This window comes from Apiospora aurea (assembly GCF_038362705.1).
Source record: "Apiospora aurea strain CBS 24483 chromosome Unknown utg000009l_segment0_segment0, whole genome shotgun sequence".
NCBI lineage: Eukaryota > Fungi > Ascomycota > Sordariomycetes > Amphisphaeriales > Apiosporaceae > Apiospora > Apiospora aurea.
Window position 1 is genome coordinate 352,013 of NW_027117396.1, and position 12,603 is coordinate 364,615.

Here is a 12,603-nt window from a genome sequence, read left to right on the forward strand (position 1 = left end):
GAATTTGTCATGCGAACAAATATCTTAGGCAAACGCCAATGTAGCAGCAGACAGCCTGCGTGTCTGAGAAGTGTGCACTACTCTTCCCCAAGCAGCACCTTCTTAATCAACAGGTACATGCACTAGCGTTCAGTAAGTAGGTTACGGGCCACACGAGACTGTCGGGTTGAATCTGCCAGACGCAGCATTGGTAGATAGCTCGCGGTAATGCAGTTCATCCCTTCCAGGATCCACGAAATAGTGTCGAGGCGGGCCTTGCCTTACTAATGAGACAATCATCCCAGCATACGATTGAGTAAAGCTCAGAGAGCGGTTTGGGAATGTCGTGTTTGGCAGACGAGAGCCCCAGTCATGCGCGTGCATGTAAACATGGCACGGCCCGAACGAGAAGAAACTGTCCGTAATCAAATCACCTACAAGCGTGCAAGGGGATATTTGTGACAGTGAGACACGATCTGTTCATCTCGACTCTCCTCCTACCCGACCTTGGCGGTTCGGATTCGAGGAGGAAACTCTTGTCTTCGGCCGAGATTAGGTACGACAGGAGATGAGCTAATGGAAGAGGAAGGGGAAAAGGAGGGTCCGGGCCCTTGACGTTCCGGGGCAGCCGTTGAGATGCATCATCGCTCTTGGCTGCTGGGCCCAAGACGGAGGGCTTGGCAGCCGGACTCGAGAGTCAAGGCGAGCCTACTACTAAAGTATGGGAAACTTTGCGAGCAGCAGCCCAGTTGCCAGGAACCAGCCGGCCGATCTATGATCAACGAACGCAAGGTCCAGGACGTTATGAAGACGAACTGGTTTGGTGTGTTTCCGGCGGCGAATATCGGCGGCGGCGATATGAGCATGAATCACATCCTCCGAGCTGTTTCAGGTGCCATGCCAGAAGACCAGTTGACAGTCGCCGGTAGGGTTGTTTCCTGGAGTCGCAAGGGGCATGTAGGCGTGTAGAAATGCAGGTACCACTGCCGCGGCGAAAAGAGGCAATTGAATTGGGTCATTTTGATCGATGAGGCCGATTCGGATTTCCAAGATTGATATATGCCAAGTCTTCATCACATGCGCCTGGTGTCGCTGTCTTCGGTCATTAAATAATGATCCCAATTGACACCAGGTCCGCCCTACCCCAGTGATCGGCATTCTGGCTGACGAATGCCGGCCGACGGGTATCTGGCGTTCCACTGCCGCTCCCCTTGGTAATTGCTTGGCAACAAGATCTTCAGAGGATGAGGTCAGCCTAGGCAGCCTAGGTCAGGGTTTCAATGCAGTGCAGTACAATGGTGAAATGATAGAATGGTAAAATGGCAAAACGGGTTTGCAGTTGCAGGCTGCCAGACAGCTCGTTCCCCGTACGCCATGCACCTGTATTCCCGATCAAATAGGTATATAAGTATGTCGCAATGCAATACTGCCCAGCACTTGGGTCCGGACGACATGCAACACGCGAATGACCACCGTATTGGTCGAGAGAGTCGTGCGCGACAACAGGGCGAAGGCGAAGGCGAAGGCGAAGGCGAAGGCGAAGGGGGGCGGGCCGAGCATTCAATTCCATTCAATGCAGCAGCAGTGCAGCAGATACGAAGTGTCAGTAAGCGCGTCAGAACAGAGAGGGCGTTGCACTAGACCGCTAGCCTGCTCCCCAACAGGCTTAACTTTGCCGCTGGAGTACTGACTGGAGGGGGGCCTTCTGGCTGGCCGTCTGCCCAAGCCGCTAAGCCGGGAACATGTCACATTAAATAGACTTGCGTGACGACCGCCTACGCTGCTCAGCCACCACGTAAGGATGCAGGACGCTGCTATTTCTGCGCTGGTGTTTCGCCTGAGGAGTCTCGGTAGTAGCAATTGGTAGGTAAGATGTAGGTACTTGCTTAGGAGGTAGGTACATGGCGTAAGTACCGAGTCGGCCTTGGACCAATCAAATTAATAAAACCCAGCTCGAATCTGCCCTACTAACCTTTTTAAAGGTTCAATAGATGTAGGTGAGATACATGGTTCCAACGATCCATGCGATTGATTCGAAGACCTGTCCTGCCTGCCCTGTCAATCAATGGCGATTGGAGCACAGCCGCTTTTCGCCCGCGACCGAGAAGATGGCAAATTGCATTTCAACCACCAGGGAAAGCCATGAATGTCATGACAAATGCTTAATCTGATAAGTTGGTCGACGGTCCTTCCATCGAACTTAACATTCAAGGCCTCTCATCAAGGCCCCCTCACGGGCCGCGTGTGGGCTCTGCCGTTGTCCCATCCTCCATGTCGCAAGTTGGGGCGTGCAAAGTTGGCAAATGGGCCGCCGTATGGGGCCGTATGAACCGCATGGAACCTGCCTTGCCTTTGCCTGTATGGAAGGCACAAGGAAGGCTGTGCTGTGGCCAGCTGTGGGAAAGGATGCATGGATTTGATGGGATTAAGGGGTTTATTGAAACGCGTGTAGATCGTCGCAGTCTCAAGATGCGCCTACCAAGCTGACGCCCGGTCAGACAAAGAAAGGAACCCTGGCGAACCTACCCACAAACACCCCCCGCCGACTGTCGAACCTAATGGTTTCAACCTTTCTTTCGTTCATTTCTTGCCGTCTTGTCGTCGCTAAATCCAACTCATTCAATGATAATAACCTTTTGGGGCCTTGTTTGTTCCCGTCCTGTCCTGTCCTGTCCTAACCTGTTCGTTCATTGTTTTCATTCTCTTGCCGTAGTGGTGTCGAGTTGTGTCGTGTCTTGTCTTGTTTTCTTCTTCTTTTCTTTGTTCTGTATATCCTACCACCTATCCCACCTATACTTCCTCTACTTTCTCCAGCGGCCGCCGTTATGCAGGATCCTGCCGCGCAGCCCTCCAAACCGGAGACAACACAACGACCGGACCTCGAGATGGGCACCTCTCCTCCGCAATCAGGGCACGGCGCTCCATCAGATACCGAATATGACTTCAGGCCCTTCGATTGGAAGCGATTCTTCCTGAGTCCCAAATACTTACGTACGCGCCCTCTCTCCTCTTCCTCCCTGGCTTGGGTGTTAGTCGCTGGTCTGGGGTGTCCACGCTTGCGCCCGCGCCCGCGCCCGCGCCGGCCACAAGCCACCTGCCCTTGGCTCGCACTTGACTAACTCGTAAACAGCATGGCATATTCTCTTCCTTATCGTGGGAATACTTACAGGTCTACTGGTCATCTATCACGACCAAGTAGTAGAGGTTAGTGACGGCTTCCACCACCTGCCCCAGCAAGCTGCTACCAGCCCAGCGACTAACATCTGCGTCCGCGCCCATAGATCCTAAGGCCCTTCTCGGAAAAGGTCCGTGATCTACCAGCTGGCTGGCTGATACCTATTGTCATTCTCATCATCATCTCTTTTCCTCCATTGTTCGGACACGAAGTCGTCGCACTACTATGCGGAGTGGTCTATGGCCTGTGGATCGGCTTCGCCGTCGTCGCGGCGGGCACCTTCTTGGGTGAAGGTAAGCAAGCCATTGGCACCAATTCACCATCTCTAGTCGAAAGTAGCAGCCTTACTGACCCCAATCGCGTTGCAGTCGGTACCTGGTTTGCGTTCAAGTCGTTGCTGCGCAAAAAGGCCGTCAAGATGGAGAGGTCAAACTTGAACTACGCCTCTCTCGCACGGCTTACACGAGATGGTGGATTCTGGGTATGTGCACTCCTTTCACGACCGAAGCATGACAATTCCTCTAACCTGGCTATAGATTGTATTCTGGATCCGTTTCTCCATCATTCCCTCGCACTTTTCCACCGCCGTGTTCGCCACTTGCGACGTCAAGTTCTGGCACTTCGCCATAGCAACTTTCTTGACTCTGCCCAAGCAGATCATCCTGGTCTACCTGGGCGTCTTGCTGGTGGCCGAAAAGGAAGGCAGCCAAGTGCAAAACGCTGTGCTCGGCGTCACCTTTGCCGTCACCATTGTCGTCGGTGTTATTATTTACAAGCGGATGAGGACGGCCAAGGCTTCTCTCCGAGAGGAGCAAATGAAGAGGAAGGCCCGGCAAGAGGGAGGACAGGTGCAAGGCGTCGGAGATATCGAAGCGAACTCGATCCCCTTGGTTTTTCAGCACCATGCGAAGCCCATCTACGGCGAGCCAATCATGACGAGGAACGAAAGCGCCATGGCGGAAGATCGCTATTGGAGGGCACAAGATTCCGTCACATCGTTACCGGCATCGATAGCAGGACACCACACCAAGCAAGAACCCCGCGAGTGGTTATAGACGCAAGACGGTTTTGATTTTAGAAGGGTAACGGAAGGATCGCATGTATTATTGGGCACGGTCGGGCTACGGAAACGGATAAGGACATATCGGCCATGTCCACGGGCACATTTGGGCACAATACTGATTACGGGTGCTTGGGTTTCATCGCAAGGCGTTGGGGATCATCATTTTGCCACCAGGACTTTCATGATATTGGTGGAGGGCCTACCACGAGGCTGATTGGGAAAGGGAGCCTACCCAAGGCGTTTCCAAAAACACAAGATCGAATTGCATCTACTGCACACTGAACGACGGTCGCTCAAAAGACTATCTATTACATTCATCACATGTACTTATTTCGAGATACGACCGAGCGGGCCATGCTCGTTTTCGGGGGTTAGGTTCATCCTATGTTGTACTAGTTTTACGTCGACCCGAGACTCGGGTTCACGGGGTCCTATTCAGGCCGCCGAACAATGGGATTCCTCTATGTTGATATCCCAACCTTTTGTGTTTGATTTCGGGAATAAGCTGGCCTCTACTACTTCTCGTGCATTTATATTCATGGCCTGTGCGGGAGCAATTGCAGTAGACAATTGATGTAGGAACAATTCGAGGCTCGCGTATTCTGTCGTGCCTCCTGCCTATACCGAAACTGGGCATCTGGTATATCCATAAGCGTTGCTGCTTAAAAGTGAGTTTGCCTGGCAACTGACACCTGTCGGTCCCTTCCGCATGGAAAGTCAAATTGCCGGGTTCGGGCTACAGAGTCCTCTTGAATGCGGTCCAGGTTGTGCGAATCGAGCGGTGCCAGGCGACCACCATTGGCATGCCGGACGACATATTCGACATCTGTCACATTACTCAATTGCCTCTGAACACTTCGCTTGATGTTTTCTGATGGCTGCTCGTCTTCAACAATGAATTCAACAGTGTAATTTTGGTATTGGAGAAGTGGTCCGAGAATTATACGAGCTACCCCTATTTCTCAAGAATGTCCAGACGAGCAGACGAGTGAATAGGGGTATCTCGTATAATTCTCGGGGCTCTCTCTCGGAAACCCCCTCGTGTAATTACGTATCATTATAAAGCACAGAGGGTCTCAAACAGCCGGCTATGATGCCCTCTAAGCGGCGGCCGTCGTCGTCTGTAAGCAGCCTCAGCAGGGCGCATTTCTGAGCCATGGGCACATCCCGGGCCAGCAGGTGCGTCGGATGCTGGGTCGACAGGCACACATCGCCCTCGATGTCGCACTCCTGTATCGAGAAGATGGGCTTGAGGTCCCCGGAAGAAGAAGAGTACACCCCCGTTGCGATGCGTTCCTGCAGGAGGCTCGCGAGCCCGTCGATGGTTTCCATGTATTCGGTGGCGACGACTGTATCGCGAGCAGCGGCTTGTCCGTCGTCGTCGCCGCCGCCGCCGATAAGGTTTATCTGTCTTTTCAGCGCGTTCACTATGGGCAGGGCATAGTGCTGATACGATTGATCATCATACGCCGTCTCCAGGAATTTCGGGTCGGCCCCGTGGTGCAGGAGGCGGAACACGCAGGGCCACTGCTCATCCCGTATAGCGTGCTCCAAGGGCATGAGTTGTTCATCGTCCTCGGTATCCCACAGGATGTCGTTCCTCCCTCCTTGTCTTCTCTTTATATGTAGGTAGCCATGACCTATTAAAAACGGACTGGCCTGAACACCACGCATCCCAGATTGAAGTCACATACCCTTCCCACATTTTTATTTTCTCAAAACTCTAGTTACTAGATGTACAGATGAGTAACTTGTCGTTTCATGTATAGTTTCAAGGAGCATCACCAATTTCAGGGTGGTTCTTTTCTTTCTGTCTTTTATTTCTCTTTTTCTGGGCGTAAACCATTTAGGCTAACCATGCAATATCTGCCCCAGATATGATAATCCATGCTTTCAGAGTAGAAGGCAAAATACCAATAGGAAACTACAAACACATTGTCGAATATCTAACGAAAACCCTCTGTGGACGAAGAGCCAGTGAAAACAAAGCATACCCGTCCGAAAAACCCCTTGTCGTTCGTTCTCCCTGACAAGTGACTCCCAGTTAAGTCCAAGCGTACAGTCATTACCACCATTGATCACAAAAATCCAGTCTCTATCTGGAGATGTTCTCGCCCCCAAAGACACCAGCGCAAGCGCAACCCAGCCCGCCAAGAGCGGCAAACCCCCAGGACAGTGAAGCGCTTTCCCAGTCCAACTCCTCGGGAGGCAGAATGTCACCCTCAACGATTTCTCGGGCCTCTTGAGCGGTCGGCTCATAGGCTTTCTCTTCTTCTGCGAGCTGCCTATTTGCCTGACCTCTCCTGCGTGGTGTTGATGCTGCAACATCCTCACTCAGTCCGCTGGAGCTCGCAATGCTTGCCAGCCTGCCTTTGCTTCGGCCGCTTTGCTTCGACATGTAAGACTCTGGTTCCGGACTCTCGTCGTCTTCGGGCTCAGTTTTGATCATCTTATCCAAGATAGCCTCCCTAGAGGGCAGTGCTTCGGCAATATCGGTGCCGTAGTATGGCACTGCAGACTTGATTATAGCCTGAACATCTGTCGCGCGAACAGCGGCCCAGACTCCTAGGCTCACAGCACAGATCAAAGTGTCCCAACCGACGGCCGCAACAACTGGGTGGTCGGAAATGGAGCCAAGAACCTTACCGACAGAGGAAGAGCCACGCTCCCAGGCGGATCGTTCCTCCACATCCCAGGGGATAAAGCGGCTGTGGCGGTGGTAATGGGAATTCGGTAGGTTGTAACTCAGTCCGTAAAACGTAGCCTTGGCGTGAAGGAAGAAGCTGGCTGCAGAAAGGAATCGGAATAGAGTCGTGAACGAGCTATATGAGTTGTGAGGGTGCAGATGGACTGTGCCCCAGCTATCGGGCACCACTTTCGGCAGAAGCAGTGGCAAAAATGTGGCCAACCGAGCGATCATGGCGACCTTCACAAACGAAGGGGTTTCAGCGGCATGAGGGAGCAGTCCGATGGCGGCAAGGTTCACTGCCAGCACTGTCAGGAAGATCACTGGATGAGGGCACCAGTTGTTGGGCTTCGGAGGGAAAAAATAGTTGTGCAGTTTCGACCAAATTGAAGCAGGGGCAACTGGGAGCTTAGGGTCGTTTTCTCCTGACGGGATAGGCGCGGGTGTAAGCAATAGCGCCAGGTAGAACAGGTTCTGTGCATAAGACAGGTTCACCAGGTGCGCGAGTGCCATGAACGCTGGCAACATGGGAATTCGTCTCCGGCGCCCTTCGATGGCCAAAAGCATGCTCCAGGCGACAGTGGCGAGGTCAATCTGCTGTCCCCACCAGAAGCGACGTGCTTTTTCGGCGATGATCTCGAAAGCATCGAAGTAGACAGGAGTGTCACTCAACCAATGGGCAAGGTATAGATCGCTCGAGTTGTTGGGGCTTGGGAGAAGGCCCTCATTGCCAAAGACCCTGAGCGTGAGTGACGTCAGCAGACCGATCTCCTTGGTATGAATGCAGTGGACATACCGTTGAGGCAGCGCATAGCCCCTGTGGTCGGCCCAGACTCTATACGATAGAGCGGCATATCGAACAGTTGAGTATGCCGCCAAGGACAGCGCGGTGGCAGCGAGCCCTACAAAAACGGGCACTAATTCCACTCGCCTTGATTGACGCTGTCGCGTGTGTTGCGACGGAGACAGCGCCTTGTATGATGTGTACAGACTGGTGCCGACGGCATAAGACAAGTAGACGACCAGGCTCAAGTGAGCGACAGCCACGCCTAGCGGCGCATAGCTAGAAATCCCCAAGAAATCTCAGTTAGCTTCAACAAATGTCGACGAGTGAATACGGGCGAGCCAAACGCACCTCGGCGGATAGAGATTGGGGACGGGAGCCATCTCTAGATCATTTCCTAGTGTTGGTTGTGTAAGTAGGTAGGTAGTGAGAAGAAGGCTTTCTTAGTACATGGAGCTCCTGAGGTTGGATTGATTCAGCAAGACACGCATAGAATCTTATCACGGTTCGTGCGCTGATGCTGCTGTCATGCAATCACAAGCAAGTGCAAGTGCGAGTGTCCATACAAGGCAGGCGCGTGGGAGGCAGGCAGGCAGGACGGCAGGAGCTAGCTGAAGCGCGAACCAACCTAATGCGTCATGCGTCATGACGTGAGGGAGGCTCTCGGCGACAAGGCTACGTACTTTTACATGTACCTACACATTTGATACGCGAGGAAAATATGCAATGCATATAAACGGTTTATCTCCATACATCTTGATTTGGAAGTACATTTACATTCTCGGCCATGCGAAATCAGCTTTCAGTTTTATATTGATGATACAAGCGTGCAAGCAACCGTCGTGGGTTAAATGAGCTGCGGCTGAGGGATAAGAATAGACACATACCAATACTTTTCGACAGTTAAGTATCTAGGTAGCACTCAGTCCTGTTTCCGGTAGGTTTTCCGGAGGAATGCTGCGGTTACCGCCGTCGCCTCTCCCTGGCTAGACACATTGAAGACGAACGTGCCGAATCCTTGCCCACCGTAGGCAGCGCCATTGTTGCTGGTCCAGTCCGAGTTGACAGCAAACTGCTTCGAGAAGAGTCCCGTGGCCGCCCCTTCGTCCGCTGGGTCCACGACCGGCGTGGCCTGGAAAGACAGCTGACTCACTGGCCTTGGGGCAGCAATGGCAGGCTGCAAGACCAGCGACATACTACCCAACTCCGCCGTCAGTTGCGCCATCACGTCGTGCCCTTCGCTGGTGAACGAAACCAGGGTCAACCCGGCCCCGTTGCTCGCCGTCTCGTTGTACGCTAGGGTAAGCGACGATGAATTCTTGCCGTCCGTGTACGTCCCCGCGAAGTTGCGCTTGGCTTCGACGGCGGCCTGGGTCTGGAGCGCGGGCAGGATCGCCTCGCTGACAATATCGGCGAGGAGCTGCGTGGCGGCGCTTCGTGCAGCCGGACCTGCTATCCCGCTTGCCTGGATTATGCTGAAGCCCGCGTCGTAGTCGGGGATCAGGACCAGGTAGCTCGAGTAGCTCCCGGCGTCGCCGAGCTTGGTGTACATGTCCGTGATGTGACCGGTGTCTCGGTGGGTGTACCGGTAGATCTCCCAGCCCATCCCCTGCGCAAACTCTGAGTGCGCCGTGAAAGCTGAAGGTTTCATCCACTTGCGAGTCTGGTCGGCGGGCAGGAGTGTTGAGTTGAGGATGCCGATACCCAGTTTGGCAAGGTCGTTCGTCGTCGAGAACACGCCCCCAGACGCACGTGTGATACCCCCATCGAGAGCAAAGTCCTTGAGGGGCGCAACCACGACGTAACCTGGGAAGCCCTTCTCGGTCGGGGCGATAGCAGTGGTCTTGGCCATGCCCAGCGGGTCGAGAACGGCCTTGCGATAGTATTCTTCAAGGGTCATGTTGGTAAGCCGCGATATAGCCTGGCCCAGCAAGATAAACCCGGTGTCCGCATATCCTGGCGTCTGCCAGGGCAGAAAGGTTGGGCCCTGTAGCCCCTTGATATAATCTACCACTGAACAGTTGTAACCTTTGCAGGGCACTGCGGCATTTGCTTCTTCAACGCTAATGGGCGGAAGCCCTAATGTTGTAGGATCAACTGGTGGCTTTCCGGTGAGGCCCATCAGTGTATACCAGAAGTCTCCTGGAGAAAATGGCAATCCATCTCGAGGGACCCCGGATATTTGAGAAGCGAGGTTAAGCGGGGTGACTGAGTGCCATTCTATATGGCGAATAGGATCATCGTTGGGCAACCCGGCAATCTCCGGGAAGACCTCATCCAGGGGCAAGTTCCAGTCCTGGAGTTTGAGCTCGAGCAAACCAGCAAAGACCGTGAAGAGCTTGCTCAGGCTGGCAACGCGGTAGATGCTGTCGCCATTGACCGTGCGTACCCCATTTGAGGAATTCCTGACATCCGGGCCGGTGTGGTGGTACTGGAGGCGCCCAGCAGCTTCCGGGTCGTGGATCGAGAACAACCCGAGTGAAAAGGTATGGTTGTTCAAACCAGCAAGGAGAGGGGAGCGTTCTTTGCCACTGAAGTGCTTGTCAAATATTGAGGTAATATTCTCCCAAGTTGCTCTTACTATGCTGTCTTTGTCGCTTATGTCAACAGGAGCCGGGTCCATGGGCCCTAGGAACCTGGAAGACACGCCCGAAAGGCATAGTGAAGCAAGTGCAACGGTCTTGGAATAGGAAATGAGCATGGTGGAAAGTGTCGGGTAGTGATGTGGTGCGCTGGTGAGAACATGCTGTCCGGTGCCACACACTAAGCCTCGCAACCACCGATGGAAGCGCCTGTGCTTTTATATTCGACATCGCGGAAGCTGAAAGTTTCGTAAGCACGTTAGCTGATGGCTATGCATGCACTTGGTGCTTAGTATAGGGATATGGGGTGTACAGAGGACTAATCAGACGCATGGGCGTGTTACCCAAATAGGACATACCAAGTACACCTATACGGACCTACTACGTACTTACTACCCTGGATGGGTAAGTTTAACTCTGTTACCTCCCCAAAAATGTACTTGGTAGGGGGAGTTCAACTATGCCCGGCAACTTCGTACTATGTCACTTCAGATGGCCGGCCACTCCTAGCCGTGAAGCTTCTTGGAGAATTACGTGCATTCCTTAGACGAGATTCAGTATACGGTCTTGCCGGACTTGGCAGACTTGACGGCCAAGAGCCCGAGATCACCATGACGTATACCCAGCACCTCGACGACTGCACTGCCGAGTCTTGCAGGTGCGCCTCAAAGACGCAACCAATACATTTGCAGCTGTCAGCTCCCTTAGTTGATCGTCCGAGGCTATTCAGCTCGTGTAATGTAAGCCAAGCAAGCCACTGGGCAGTATCTCTCATGGTAGGCCCAGAAACATTTCCTCACAAGGCAGACTCGACTTGTTGGGGAAGTAATGGCTGATATATTGCCATTCACAGTCCAGAAGTGGTGTCAAGTACATACCTCTTAACCCACGGGCAGTGGGTGTCGTCAACGGTTAAAGGACTGCGAGGGGGCTATTCGGTGCACTGTAGATTGCCCCAACAGGGGTCGCCAAGCAGGCCAATTACAGGCATTCCAGGGGGCCGAACCAGACCCCAGGCTACCTACCTAACGTTACCAGCAAAGTGTCCCGCTAAAGTGGGCAGCCAAAAGTGTTGTTTCAAAACATTCCCTTGCGCAAATGAGCACATGGAAATTGTGATTGCGTACCTTTCGCACCCACTGTTGTCGCAAAACGTCTGGGGAGCCCGTCCAATGCTTCTCTAGAACCGATCCCATCCAACCACCAAAAGACACTTACGCGGCACGCAAGTCTATCAGTTCCGGTAGATTCTCTTTTTTTTCTTCTTCTTTCTTTGACTCTGCCATGTACCATCTAGCCAAGGGCCTGTACCGGCTCGCGACGAGCAAAGAAGGTATGTAAGATAACACTTACTACGCAAGTAGTAGCATTCGCTCGTTCATTCCTTCATTATACATATGTGGCATCGACCCACGCCCGTGACTTCGCAACCTCGCACTTCCCTCTCCAAACCAACCGACCCCCCCACCACTAGCAGTAGCAAGCAGCCAGCCAGCCAACAGCCAGCTAACGTCTTGCGCGCGCAACCGCAACCCCCCGAAAACAGAGTACTCGGTCATCCTCCTGGGCCTGGACAATGCGGGCAAGACGACCTTCCACGAGCAGGCCAAGTCGCTCTTCCTGCCCGAGCACCCGGACCCGAAGCTGCGGACGGTCCCGACGGTGGGGCAGAACGTGAGCACCCTCACGCTGCCGGACATGTACCTGAAGATCTGGGACGTCGGCGGCCAGCTGTCCCTGCGCCGCCTGTGGCAGAGCTACTACGCCTCGTGCCACGCCATCGTCTTCATCATCGACAGTACCGACATCGGCGACGGCCTGCTGCTCCCGGGCGAGGACGACGACGACGACGACGACGACGACGAGGGCGGCGACGGCGGCGGCAGAGGCAGCAAGGATAACGACGACGCCGACTCGGTCGCGACCACCGCCGGTACCAGGAGCGAGCGGAGATCGTCCAGTAGCCGCGGCCACGGCCACTCGAGCAGCGGCAGCAAGCACCTCGGCCGGCTGGACGAGTGCCGCCTGGTGCTCGAGGATGTGCTGCAGCACAGCGAGACCGAGGGCGTGCCGCTCTTGATCCTAGCCAACAAGCAGGATCGCGAGGACTGCGTCGAGGTGGTCAAGATCAAGGAGGGGCTAGTCAAGAAGGTGTTCGAAGGCGACAAGGCCAGCTCTATTCGCGACTCCAGAGTGCTGCCCGTGAGTGCTCTGACGGGAACAGGCGTCAGCGAGGCCGTCGACTGGGTACGGAGCAGGGTGAAGTGGAACAAGGAGTCAAGGCCGCCCGTTATGCGATAGACGAAACGGCAGAGATTTTTACTTCGTGTGTGT

The 12,603-nt window shown here is 54.0% G+C and overlaps 5 protein-coding genes across 5 annotated transcripts; 2 read left to right on the plus strand and 3 right to left on the minus strand.

Moving 5' to 3' along the window:
- Positions 1–2,804: 2,804 nt before the first annotated feature.
- PG986_013217 (uncharacterized protein) lies at positions 2,805–4,209 on the plus strand (the record flags this gene model as incomplete). The annotated part of the gene is made up of 5 exons (XM_066849439.1): positions 2,805–2,970; positions 3,110–3,183; positions 3,261–3,447; positions 3,523–3,635; positions 3,691–4,209. 5 exons carry the CDS (start codon positions 2,805–2,807, stop codon positions 4,207–4,209), a joined length of 1,059 nt encoding a protein of 352 aa, XP_066693582.1.
- A 1,055-nt stretch (positions 4,210–5,264) lies between these two features.
- On the minus strand, positions 5,265–5,777 carry PG986_013218 (uncharacterized protein; the record flags this gene model as incomplete). Its single annotated transcript, XM_066849440.1, has 1 exon — positions 5,265–5,777. The coding sequence occupies one exon, from the start codon at positions 5,775–5,777 to the stop codon at positions 5,265–5,267; it is 513 nt and encodes a 170-aa protein (XP_066693583.1).
- Positions 5,778–6,312: 535 nt separating this feature from the next.
- On the minus strand, positions 6,313–8,070 carry PG986_013219 (uncharacterized protein; the record flags this gene model as incomplete). Its single annotated transcript, XM_066849441.1, has 2 exons — positions 6,313–7,966; positions 8,039–8,070. The coding sequence occupies 2 exons, from the start codon at positions 8,068–8,070 to the stop codon at positions 6,313–6,315; spliced, it is 1,686 nt and encodes a 561-aa protein (XP_066693584.1).
- Positions 8,071–8,609: 539 nt separating this feature from the next.
- PG986_013220 (uncharacterized protein) lies at positions 8,610–10,388 on the minus strand (the record flags this gene model as incomplete). Its single annotated transcript, XM_066849442.1, has 1 exon — positions 8,610–10,388. The coding sequence occupies one exon, from the start codon at positions 10,386–10,388 to the stop codon at positions 8,610–8,612; it is 1,779 nt and encodes a 592-aa protein (XP_066693585.1).
- Positions 10,389–11,553: 1,165 nt separating this feature from the next.
- Positions 11,554–12,570, plus strand: PG986_013221 (ADP-ribosylation factor family protein- variant; the record flags this gene model as incomplete). Its single annotated transcript, XM_066849443.1, has 2 exons — positions 11,554–11,602; positions 11,816–12,570. 2 exons carry the CDS (start codon positions 11,554–11,556, stop codon positions 12,568–12,570), a joined length of 804 nt encoding a protein of 267 aa, XP_066693586.1.
- Positions 12,571–12,603: the final 33 nt, after the last annotated feature.